Here is a 13,070-nt window from a genome sequence, read left to right on the forward strand (position 1 = left end):
TTTTATTAGAATTAACATTTAATTACAAGTGGGTCATTATCAACTTGATGGGACCTCTTCTTTGCCACCTCAACGTTCTCAGCAAATGGCATGCATCCCTTTAATGTAGACAAATTATTGACACCACAAAAATTGTGACAAACAAATTTTTGTAGAGAAACCCTTCAAATGGAAAAAAAATAAATCCAACAAGAGTAAGCCCAAAAGCTTCTCGAATCACTACGAACAAATTAGAAATATATACATGCCATCAAGTCAATTTTTGGCTCCAACAACCAACAAGAAGCCCTAACAACACTTGCAACACCTCTATCAATATAAAATACCCTTGCAACTATGCTTGTTACAATTACAAGATGTAAGAAAACCACTATGCAATAGACAACCAACCTCTTACACTTCATGTAACATCAACATATGACATTCCTCTAGCATCCCATTCATAAAAAAATGGACTATCAAATTACAAATTGGAAAAGAAAATGATGAAGGCCATTTGTATTCCATATTTTATTTACATTTTTGGCAAAATCACCAATTTTGGTAGAGGGCAATTGTGCAATCACTTTAATCTTAGAACATTCCCCATGGTAGATGACAAATTTGCCTGATGAAAAGCAACGATTCATTACAAGTGAATTTCCACTTATGTTGAAATTTTAAAACTTATTTTTGATGCTTCCCAAGATGCACTAGATCAATCATCCCCATCACATCACCCCATCCTTTTATGAAGCCCATTTCTTAAGCCTCAAAAGCATTTTGACAAATGTTGAACACCATGGTTAAATGTTCTCAAAGATTTTGCATTAATTTTTTGGATCAAGTAGGCAATAGTGCAAAGTGTGAAGATCTTAGTAAAGTGGATTATTAATAGACCGATAAGTTAGCATTTAGTTCTCTTGTGAATCACCAAAATTACATGTCATTATATATTCGTTAAATTGTTGTTATGGTGCCAATGGTAATCCTAAGCATCTCTCAAGAGCGAGAGCTACATTGTTTTCTCTCCTAAGCATCTCTCAAGAGCCACATTGTCTTTTCATGGCGAAGAGGCATTATAGCATCTCTCTAAGAGCGAGAGCTACATTGTTGTCTTTCCTAGGCATCTCTCAAGTTCCACATTGCCTTTTCATGACCAAGGGGCATTATAGCATGTAGGGAATAGTGAGAAGGGTGAAGGTCTTATCAAGTGGACACTTGATATACCAACGTTTAGTGCCATTAGTGCATTGTTCAAGTTGGGTCTATGTTCCACATAACCTAAGTTAACATTCAACTCTCTAATGAGCATCTCTCACGAGCTACATTGTTATTTTTCCTATACATCTCTCAAGAGTTACATTGTTGTCTTTTTTGTAGTTGGGACATTTTTCACATCAAGTAGGCAAAAGTGAAAAGCTCAAATCCTTAAAGTTGATAATTGATACACCAATTGTTTGTGCCATTGGTACATCATTAAGTTGGGTCAATGTTCCACACAACGTAAATTAGCATTGAGTTTTCTAGTGACACATACAAATTACACCTCATTATATTATTGGGTGTGGTTATGACTCTAATAAAGAAACCTAAACATCTCTCCAAAGCTACAATGTTGTCTTCACAAGCATCTCTCAAAAGCCACATTGCTGTCTTTTTGTAGCCGAGATGCATGATAGCTATAGTTGAAAGAATAATCTATTGAATTGTTATATAGTTGAAAGAATAATCTATTGAATTGTTATATAGTTGAAATGTTTTAAAATGGAGAAAATTTACCTTTGACCAGTTTTTTGTTAACAGGAGTGGGCATGATTGGCACCACCTTAAAGGAGTGATCAATTTTTTGGTCAAATTTGCTATATTGGTCACTTGAAAAATTAAAGAAAGAAAAACACATGATTGCGTCTTCTTATCGTCCTTCAGATTTGGGAACAAAGTTTCTAAAGAAGAATGGCCATGTTGCAAGCCAACGCACGACACATTTGCTATTTTACATGATATGTTATTGTTTACAGCTTCGGAAAGTTGTGGGCATTATTATCATTTCAATGTCAGTTTCTTAAAAGGAGAATAAAATTAAATGCTCAAATAACTAATTCTTTTTTGGGTAAGTTATTCGGGTTGAGTTTGCAGTTGCTCCAATTCTACGTTGAAATTAGGTAGCTCTTTCTTCAGAGTAAATGCTGCATTCCAAACAATCAAGATTGAGGCGCCCTCTACTTTCAATTTTATTTTCAAGATTCTCCATTCATAATGAAGAAATCTAACTCTCAATCATTCAACCCATTCTTCTTTATGATTCATAAATTTATGGACTTGTTGAAGATGGGCGAGTACAAATCAACTCCGCTCAAGTGGATCATGTTGGGCAAACTTTTCCTTACAGACTAGATATACTAAATTTTGAGAAAAAAGGTAGAAGTACTTCAGACTGTAGACAGTTGTAGAAAAAAGGATCAGCTGTCTTTATCATGCTGTAAGGTAGAGTTTGGTGTTGTTTGGGACCTATGTGCATTGGCAGTTTTGGTGAGACTGACACCTTCAATTGGCTCTTTGCATGGTAGGTAACACCTTTGAGGAGGGTGGTTACCATTTCTTGGATCCGTCAGTTTAAAAGACCAAAGTACTCGGACTAAGAAAGATTATCAAGATTACTGTTAACAAGCTGCGTCTGTATCCTTGTCAATTGAGGAGATCAAGATTGATCACCATATTCCTACACTCCAACCATTTATGCCCTATAAATATTAATTACAGACTGTTGCCATATTTAAGTCTCTCCTAAGCGTTACTGGTGCTAAACAAGCAGCATTCATATTTGATTCCTCAATGTAAGAATCCTGGACCTAGAGCCTTGCCCTTCCACCTAACTACTGAACAATTTACTTTATTGAACCTGGGACATACAATAGTCATATATACTCATTACTGCAATATGTCAGGTAAGAGGCATATAACCTATTTCTTCATCCAAAGTAGGTGTTTTATCATACCGGAAGCTTTTAATGATCTCTCTTAGACATCTTCAGTTAATAGGGAATGCTTTATACAATTAAGCGCTACTCACAAGGCTTTATCAGCCAGACTATTCTACAAGAGGCACGTGGGCATAACCAGTGAAGTACACATCTTTGCATAATGTCCCAATGGGAAAAAAGAAATAGAATTTATTATCCATTATCTCAATGGCATCTCATAAAAAGGCCTTTGCAAGCAAATTTACAACACAGATTTTGCAGAAACAGGCTAAAGAATGCTGCATTCGGCTGGCAACTGAACACATATATTTGTACACTTGACGTGGATATATAATAAATCTTGCAGGTATACATCAGGTCCTGTAAGAAGAAAATCAAGTGAATAAAATATAGCATACCTTGTGATACGAAAGAGGTGAAGAACTTGCTTTGACAGAAGCAAGAAAATAATAGTACAACAAAAAATTTCACTCCATAGAAAATATGGTCCTTAGAATGATGGGAACATGCCCAAGGATATCCATCGTGGACATCCACTATTTTTGGGTTAGAGAGCATAATTCTTCGTCATCAACATTATAGCAAAGCACAAACCTGTTGCTACTTGTCTGAGAAATATTTGAGATTTCACCAGTACTGTTAGACCATTTTCGAAAAGCATACAAAAGGGATTTCCTTCAGATTTGTCAACAAACTGACAGGATAAAACATACCATCATATCTGCCACTCTAAGTACTCGTCGTAGTCATGATTTGAGCACTCCATCAAAGCATTTGCTCTAATTTCCTGCTCGTATCTGCAAATGTAGTTTAAACCAACAAGAAGCTCTGTAATTGCTAATTCTGTCTTCACCTGATTAGCAAAGTATAGCGTCTGAAGCAAAAGAACATTGGTTCTTGGAACCAGGTGCTGTTGCTCAAAATTGCGTTCAGACTGCCACCTTATCATGTTGTGTGCCAAGGGAGCCAGCCAATCCAGAATTCTATCCAGTGCATCACTCCAATCAGCTGCAAGAGCGGCATTGTACATTGTGGGAGTTATATTTTTTGTGCAAGACCTAAGTCTAGACCTGAGAGCCATCCTTAAACTAGTTGGCAACATCTGATAGAGATCATCTCTAGCATCGGGACCAATCAAGTGTGGAAACCGCACTAACTTCTCAATAACAATGATAACATTGGCATAATGCAGGGCAAGAGCAGCACCACCAAGAGTTGAAGCTGGTGCATTCAGTAATCTACTCTTAGCACCAATAAACAACTTAAGAGTATTATTCTGGTTGGAGGAGTCAGAAGTAGAAACAGGGTGAAAACCATTTGCTAAATGCCCTCCAGCATCTGATTCTTTATGATAGCCATTCATACTTACATTGAAAGAGCTAAGATTTGGAGCTACTTTACGACTGGATGAAAATACAATTGGCGACTCACCATTTGAGGAATCCTGCTGCTTGGCCCATGGATGGTTTCCATCGATCAAACTGGGGTTTGATTCCTTGGAGTGCCTTGCCGGGCTACCGGATCCCCATGTCATTAACCTATTACTATTCTCAGCAACAAAAGACTGCAAACTGCCTACAAAACTATGCCGCTCCCTGTCCTGCCACACCTTATTGGATCCAGTGCGGTTCAAAACAGGGCCCAATCTTCTTCCTGGATTCATGTCAACAGGGCCCAATCTTCTTCCTGGATTCATGTCAACAGGGCCTCTCTCCAGAGGCCCCGAAGAAAACCTAATTTCCCTCTTCTCAGATGCATAAGCCATCCCCGATGCAGACACCGAAAGGCTGCGAGGAAAGGAAGTGTCGAGCGAGGCCACTGGAAAATTAAAATTGAAATTATTACTTGGACCTGGAAAACACAGATCTCCAAAACTAAACCTAATTCTGCCATAAGTTGTAAACACAACCCTTGCCAAAAGCCCCACAACTGCATCATAAGTTCGATTCCATAACGAAATCTCTCTCAAATACTTGGTCTCCTGGCGCTGCCAGCTCAGCTTCTGCTGAATAGAATGCAAGCTATTATCTTTAATCCTGGATCCCTCTTCCCCACTCTGCAACCGTTTCAAGCTCTGCTCCAGATCGGCGAGAACCTCCAACTCCTGATAAAGATTCGTTGTAGTAGAAATATACTTCTCCAATTTCTTAATTTTGACATCCATTTCCTTTACAGAAAACATCAGAACCTTAAAATCGATATTATTGCACAACAAGTCATCGAAAACATGCTCAAACCCTTGCAAAGCCGGGTCTTTACATTTCCTCCCGAGTCTAGCTACGGCACCGGCCAAAAGCGTCAAATTTTCCAGCTTCTCAGCACAGGCAAGCCCTAGCAGAAACCTTTCATCATTCGACACAACTTTTCGAACGCCCGGCAGCGTTATAACATCTGTCCGGAGACGTGCAATTTCACGATCACTGAGAGACTGCCACAGCTGCACCAGCTTGGACATCAAATTGGCGACCTCGAAGCCCAGCACGCCCATCACTCCCGCCTTACTCTTTTCAGATTTACCATTTTTGGCCCCCGCCGCCATCTTCACCGCTGTCTTGAACGTGTTGCTCACATGGCTTCCCAGGCGGTTAAACCATGACTCCAAAACCATCTTCAGACCCCCGAATTTGTCGTCGCCGCAAACAAATTTACACCAACCGGGCTGGGGCTGCTCTTGCCCGGTCGTTGCTCAAATTCATCTCAATTCAAACTGACAGAACCCAAAACAAACACGCACACAGAACTGCAAGTAAACAAAAACACGCACCCTACCGATCCATTGCCTGAAATACACGCTGAGCAGCTCCAAAGTTTCTCTTGATTTAAGCCTTCTAGATTCGAATCCCTGACCTTCCTTAGTTTTCACCTGCGGAGATTCGAACCCGCAACCTTCCTTAGTTTTAACCTGCGGAGATTCGAACCCGCTACCGACCTTAGAGCTGTGAATAACGCGCGGACATTAAAACAAACACACGGGAGCTTTTAAATCCGAGAATGATAGAACAGTTGATTAAAGAAACTTTTACCATTCTTGTAGCATCGATCGAAGTAGAAGCAGAATCAGAATCAGCAGCTTGAGCGTGACCCAGGTTAAATATCACAAGGCATCATAACCATGGGTTTTCTTCACTGATCTGGAGTTGGGTATTTGTGATGAATTTGCGCCGCGTTCATACAAAATTGATTCAACTTCCCGAGGTGGATTATATTAAATGAGGCGTAGGCAGCTCCCCAACGCCTTCCATTACACGGCTGTAAGTGTTGCGGTCAGCCGGGCAGCTGGGTCTCCCTTCTGGTCAAGTGTTGGAGTGGAGAGTGGGACAGGTGTGGAATTGTGTTAGCTTTTTTGAAAAGTCTGGGCTTCCAATTCCAAAAGCAACCCCATTTCTCTGAATTTGTTTCATCAAAAGCTGGGCTGCTTGCTTTCCATTGCTAAGTAAGTCATTTTTACAATCATTTTACTCCCTTAAGTGGGCTTAACAGTGAAGCTTCTCTTTCATGCCGTACCTAATTATGATTTAGATAAGCTGATTTGAAATTCACAAGAACAACCAATACAATATTCTATGCATTCACATTGATTTTTTTTTATATTATTTGAGAGCTGATCTCTTGGGTTGCTTAAATCAACAATTCTGGGTTCACTCTCCTAATAAGATATTCTGACTTCAAGTTTTGGATTTCTTAAAAAATTATTCACATTTGGAATAGTTTTAGAATGGGTGATTTTGTGTTTCATTTTGGTAAACATATCATTTAAAGATAGAAAGTGTTTAGAGAATATAATTTTACTTTTATAAATGATATGGGAAGTGTTTAGAGAATAGAATAGAATAGAAGATTTTTTAAGGTATGCAAGATATAAGATAGATTATGAGTTAGGAGATTGTAATATTTTTGCTTAGTAAAGTGTCAATTCTCTACCATTCATTCTCATGTGAGAGGAGTTCTTGTAAACTACGACTCATGAAGTGTGGGCCAATGAGATTGACCCAAAAACTTTTTTTTTTTTTTAAGGGACCATTTGTGTAGAGTACTCTCAAGTTTTGATTTAGATTGGTAATTCATCCACAAGATCCAAAATAAACTATGAGATAGCAAATCGTGCTATTTTTGTTTTGTATAGTGTTGGTTTTCTACCATTCATTCTTGTGAGAGAGGGGTTCTTGTGAATTACTACTCATGAAGTATGGATCAATGAGATTGACTCAAAACCTAAACTTTTAATGTTTATTGTAAACAATCTGTTGTGCAAAGTAGTTTTGATTGAGATTGGAAATTGATTTACAAGATCCAAGATAAACTATGAGATAACATATCGTGCTATCTTTGTTTTGTATAGTGTTGGTTCTCTACCATTCATTCTCATGAAAGAGGGGTTCTTATGAACTGCTACTCATAAAGTGTGGGTCAATGAGATTGACTTAAAATCTTTTAATGTTTATTGTAAGTGACCTTTTATATAAAGTAATCTCCCGTTTTGATTGAGATTGGTAATTGATGACATCTTATGTAAATATTATGTCATTCATCTCACCACATAATGAAACACCTTGTTTCAAGTTTCTTCAATGTGGTAGGTAATGTGGATTTCACCTTGTAATATTTTTACAATAAGTTTTATTATTATTTTTTACATTCATACTAATAAATTAAAAAACAATATCCATCAAAAAAGTAAATTAAAAAACAATTGTAAATATGGATATATTTATTTACATTTTGTTTTAAATTTATATATTATACATTTTTTAATTTATACTGAATTGTAGACTTATCTTGAATCATGGCATACCAAGGGATCACATTTATGCAAACATTCTCTCTTGAATGATTTCTAAAAATGATTAATTTTCCTTGTAGCTTATATTGTGTAGATGGGATTTGAAGTTCCTTGTAGTTTTCTATTGCGTCAATGTATGAGTTGGGTGCGACTTTGCTAACTTCCTTAGATCTATTGAGATTCTTGACAAATTTTTTATTATTCATGTTCATTGATTTATTCATATTAAATATTTTGAAATTTGATATCTCTTGGTGTATTATACATATATTTTTTAAAATATAGGTATGCTAGTTTACCATTCATCCTCATGAGAGAGGAGTTCTTGTGAGCCACTACTCATGAAGTGTGGGTCAATAAGATTGACTCGAAAATTATGCAAGTGAATCTTGATAAAATGTCACAGAATAGTTGGTATTGTTCATTAGGAAGACACTATTTTGAAATTGTACAAATTCGCTAGGAGACAATGGCTTTGTAAATTTATTTGCAAGGTAATATTTAGAGAAAATGAAATGTGTGTATTTCATTAGTTTGCACTGCCTTTGAAATAAAGTGGTAATAAACCTTAATGTGTTTGATCTCTCATGAATGACACTTTGGATTCATCACCATCTTTAGCACACTGATTATTATAGTAATTATTATTAGTTGCTCAAAGCAAATACTACGATAATCTATTTTTTTTAATAATGTATTATTTCTCATACAATGCAACAACTTGTTATGTTGCTTTGTACTCCACTTTAATAGAAAATATGAAACACTTATTTATTTTATGTAGACACTTAAAATTGACCGTTGTCATTACTTGACTATTTCTTTTATAATTGATTGCACATAACTCTAATTATTCAATTAATTATCTAATTTTTATCTCCCTATTAATTAAATAATATTTTATTGTATAATTAATAAAATCACTATTCACCTACATCCTATTTCTAGGCTAAATCATTTAATCAATTCCTCTCCCATAGCTCACCTTAGATAAATAAATCCAATTTCTTATTTATTTGAGTCTCCCATCCCCATCCCAAAAATTAAATAAATATCTTATTTATTTAATTTGCCTATTTTTAGTCACTTCCCATTATGTGGCCTAAAATCACTTAGCCCCTTGATTCCCTACTTGCACATGCCAAATCTTAGTCATCTCTTCTCAAATCCTCTATCTCCCCACATGTTTTCAAAGGCATGGATTGTACACAAGGCATGGGCCTTTGCACATGTGACATGGTCTTGGCACCACACCACATCAGTCAAAGGACTTGCCCATCACTCAAGGGTGTTCCAAAGTACTCCGTTCATCTTTTCCATCTAATCTTCCCAAGGAGAATCTCCACCATTGATTTTCTCATGAATCCCTCTCCCTCCATCTCCTCCAACCAAATGAGGATAGTTGTCCTCCTCTCACTTCCCCATGTCTCTCAACCATTATGAGCCAATGATCTTATCATTTTGTCTCATCCTTCCACTAGTCTCTCTAAAAATCTATAAATTGGAGACCACCCCTAGCCATTTCTATGACTCCATGAAAAGCAATCTTATGTTACAGGCAAGCATACTCACATCAACATCCACAAGCACGACCACCAAGCCATGGTGTAACAAGGGTTAATCTGGTGAGACCTTTTGTGTTTTCACCATCTTTTCTTAACTTACTCGTAATCTAAGTGTCTCATTTAGAATTGAGTAGAATAGGCTAGTACTATTTTATCTTATTCTTCCATGCTCAAAATTCCATGTACACACTTTGTGCTTCCCAACAACATTTGTATTGTCTTAAGCATACATGTCAAGTACAACTACATGTATATACCTTTTTTTATATATTTATACTTATTGGTGATGCTTTGTGTTACCATCAATATACTTTATCAATGATAATTTGTATTAGTATCTAATGTCCAGCTATGTATTATGAGATGGATATGTTGTGATTGTGTATATGGACTATTTCAATGCTTTTGTTTTACTATTTTTAATATATATTATATATGTGATTTGATTATATTATTGATTCTCAATGTCTACATTTTTATATAAGATCATGTGATTTTTATATATGTCGAACTAGAGGGGAGGCCAAATATTATTTTAATTTTTCAAAGGCCTTTTGACATAGATAGTCCCAAAAAAATAGTGTCTTTATGCAAGAGGTGTGCAAATGGATGACACTTATTTGCAAGTTGTACAGTGAATCTGTATATAGATTGAAGCTTTCCTTGGAGGCTATGAAGCTGTGTGAGTGTCCTAAGTGAAGGCATTTCCATTATTGCTTTCACTTTAGCTGGGTTCACTTCTATTCCTCTGTGAGAGACTATGAATCCCAATAGCTTTCTGAATGTGATCCTGAAGACACACTTCTTAGGGTTAAGACTCAATTTGTATTTCTCAAGTCTCTCAAAGATCTTCCTTAGGACTGGAATGTGTTCTTCTCTTGTTTTGGTTTTTCCTCAGATATCATCCACATAATCTTACATAATGTTGTGCAAAAGGTCATGGAAGATGGTTGTCATTGCTCTCTGGTAAGTTGGTCCTGCATTCTTGAGACCAAAGGGCATAAATTGATAGTAGAAGATCCCCCAAGAAGTTCCGAATGCTATCTTATGTTGGTCTTCTTCTGCAATTATGATTTGATTATATCCTAAGAAGCCATCCATTAGGGAGAGAATTTCATGTTTAGCTGTAAGGTCCACAATCATATTTATGTTTGGCAAGGGGAAATCATGTTTCAGACATGCTTTGTTGAGGTCTTTGAAGTCTATGCAGATCCTTATGCCCCGAGAGGGTTTGCCAACATGTACAAAATTTGAAACCCATTCAGGATAATCTATGGGTTTGATGAATCCAACATCCAATGTTTTCTGAAGTTTTGATTTAACCAAGAGGGAAACTTATGGATGCATCTTGCATAGATTCTTCTTGATAGGTTTGGTATCTGGTTGAACTACAAGGTTGTGCAATACTAGTTCTGGATTAAGGCCTGACATATCAACATAGGACTAGATGAAGTTGATTTGTGTCTCTTGTAGAAAGCTCATGAAATTTTGTTTCTCCTAATCTATGGGAGACTTAGTAATAAGCACATTCTTTGGACTATCATCTGTTTGCATGTTGATGCTGTCAGTCTCCTCAATGAGTATAGACAATTTTTCCTAATACAGGGGAACCATGGTAGGCAAGTCAAGACCCTCATCCTCTAGCACTTGATCTAGGTTTTCACTAGAAGATACGTCCTTTATTTTTAATTTTTCTAGGTCCGAGGGTGTCTAAGAGAGGTTTTCACCTAGGGACTTATGATTTTTCTTTGGATTTTCATTTTTGCGACTAAGGGAGTTGAATTGACTACCAAAGTATGCATCCCCGTTGAGATGGATTCTATTTATATATGTGTGGTCCTCAAGGTCTTGCATAGTAAGTAGTGCCAATAGGGCATTATCATCAGCATAGATGTCAAGAACGAGTGGTCCTCATTGATTATAATCAATAAGCTCAGGGTGAATGAGTTGAAGCTAAGATGGGGTGGAAGGGGTAACAGGGGTGATGATGTTAATGTGGACGTCGCCAAATATATTGTCAAGGTATTTGAAAGACATTTAATGGAATTCCTCTTCATCAGAGTCTTCGATTTCAGTAGAAGGGTCTATCAAAGCACCCATGAGAGTCATCTTAGGTATAGGTGAGCAACCCAAGCCCCTATTGTACTTTTAGGAGATTGGAGAGATGGGTGCCTTTCTTCCTTGTTCTTGTGGTCCAAGACCATGTCCTTTATATCCCATCTTATCTACTATGGCAGATGCCTAGGATACATTTGATTGGTGATGTTTGCTGGTACTTCATTTTCTTCCTGGTACAACCAAGAAGTGACATCGGTTTCCAAGATCTCTTCATCAAGTAAACCCCATTGCTGAAAGGTGGTCTTATTGCATTTTATGGTGGGTTGGTTTTGAATCTTGATTTCTTTAGGTTTACCATATGAATTAGGAGAGGATAAGAGTTTACCCATATAGAGATCATTTATAGGGGTGTACTCTCCACAACCATTGTCAATAATATTGACCTTGATCTCAGGTTGGGATGAAATGGATGCGACGTTTGATGGATTAGAAGGAGGTGGTGGAGCAGGTCTGTTAAGTGGGAAATGATAGGGGTGTTTCCCTTCAAGGAGCTTGCAATATTGAAAGGGTTGTGGATCAACTGAGATGGTAATCTCTCTACCATTGTAAGGAAATTTCAAGCATTGATGGTAGGTGGAGGGATAACTTGAATGGAGTTAATCCATGGGCAACCGAGGAGAAAGTTGTATGGGAGATCAAGCTCCAATACTTGACATGTCGTTTCCACCATTGCAGGGCCCACTTGAAAAGGTAGTGTTGTGGTAACTTTTGAAACCCTTTCTGCATTGTCCTACACATTTCATTGAGCTTATTAAGTGTTTTCCAACTTTCAAAATTCAGTTTGGATCAATTTATCAAGTACCCATTTCAAGGGGTGGATTGAAAGGTGTTCCATGCAAAAATTCAGATTTTACCAAGTGGCCTACTTTGAGGCTTTGCATTTCATGACCATTTGACTTTCATATTAAAAGGAATATACCCCTGAATTTTATGCATATAGGTGAATCCACATGTCAAGTTTCAAGTCCCTATGAATCCATTTGTGCAGTTTGGCAAGCTCAATCCATTTGCAGTTTGTACTGTTTGCATAATTCCCTGTTTCAATATCTAGTCAGAGCCTCACTTTCCACACGTGTAAAATTTTTCCCAGTGAGTTTCATGTGAGAATACTTCTTCTAGGCTACTTATAGTATGAAATAAAAGCTATGTTTCCATTTTGAAGCTCCTGGAAATCCGTTTGATCAGTTTTCCAAGATGGTTTCTTGAGCCACTTTATTCAGTTTTCTGCACTTTCTTTGCTACATCTGTTAAAGTGGCTATTTTCATGAGCTCACCATTTGCACCTAGTTAGCTTCCTGGTCAAACTAATCATTCCAAGGTCTTCTTTGTACTTCAAATTATGCGTGCCCTAGATTTGGGGATCTACGGAGATCATTTGATATTTTTAATGTGTGCACTTTGAGGTCCTTGCACGTTGATTTTATCAGGTTCATAGTGCTGACAGAGCCATTTGGTCATCTTTGACCTTTAATATTTCATCGCTTGGGATTCATCTTGAGAAATGGTTTGGCAGAGAGAATGCCCATATATCAGACAGTAAACCTATCAGTTTGTGAAGTCCAGAAAGGTGTTCTGACCAGTTTTAAAATTGCATCTTTGGGTTTAAATGTGAAAATGTGGCACAATTGCTAGTGAGTTGCAAAA

The 13,070-nt window shown here is 37.2% G+C and overlaps 1 protein-coding gene across 2 annotated transcripts; it reads right to left on the reverse strand.

Annotated features, from left to right (window-relative positions):
• Positions 1-3,134: 3,134 nt before the first annotated feature.
• Positions 3,135-6,655, reverse strand: LOC131068342 (uncharacterized). Of its 2 annotated transcripts, none has more exons than XM_058003526.2 (2): positions 5,987-6,655; positions 3,135-5,865 (listed from the first exon to the last, which is right to left on the reverse strand). In XM_058003526.2, exon 2 carries the CDS (start codon positions 5,569-5,571, stop codon positions 3,679-3,681), a length of 1,893 nt encoding a protein of 630 aa, XP_057859509.2. In that variant the 5' UTR covers positions 5,572-5,865; positions 5,987-6,655; the 3' UTR covers positions 3,135-3,678. The 2 variants fall into 2 exon arrangements, with proteins under 2 accessions (XP_057859509.2, XP_057859508.2); XM_058003525.2 differs by having other exon boundaries at positions 3,135-5,899.
• Positions 6,656-13,070: the final 6,415 nt, after the last annotated feature.

The sequence above is a fragment of the Cryptomeria japonica genome, chromosome 11, assembly GCF_030272615.1.
Source record: "Cryptomeria japonica chromosome 11, Sugi_1.0, whole genome shotgun sequence".
NCBI lineage: Eukaryota > Viridiplantae > Streptophyta > Pinopsida > Cupressales > Cupressaceae > Cryptomeria > Cryptomeria japonica.

Coding starts and splice junctions, on each gene's coding strand:
- LOC131068342 (XM_058003526.2), bottom strand. CDS start 5,571: ATGGTTTTGGAGTCATGGTTTAACCGCCTGGGAAGCCATGTGAGCAAC.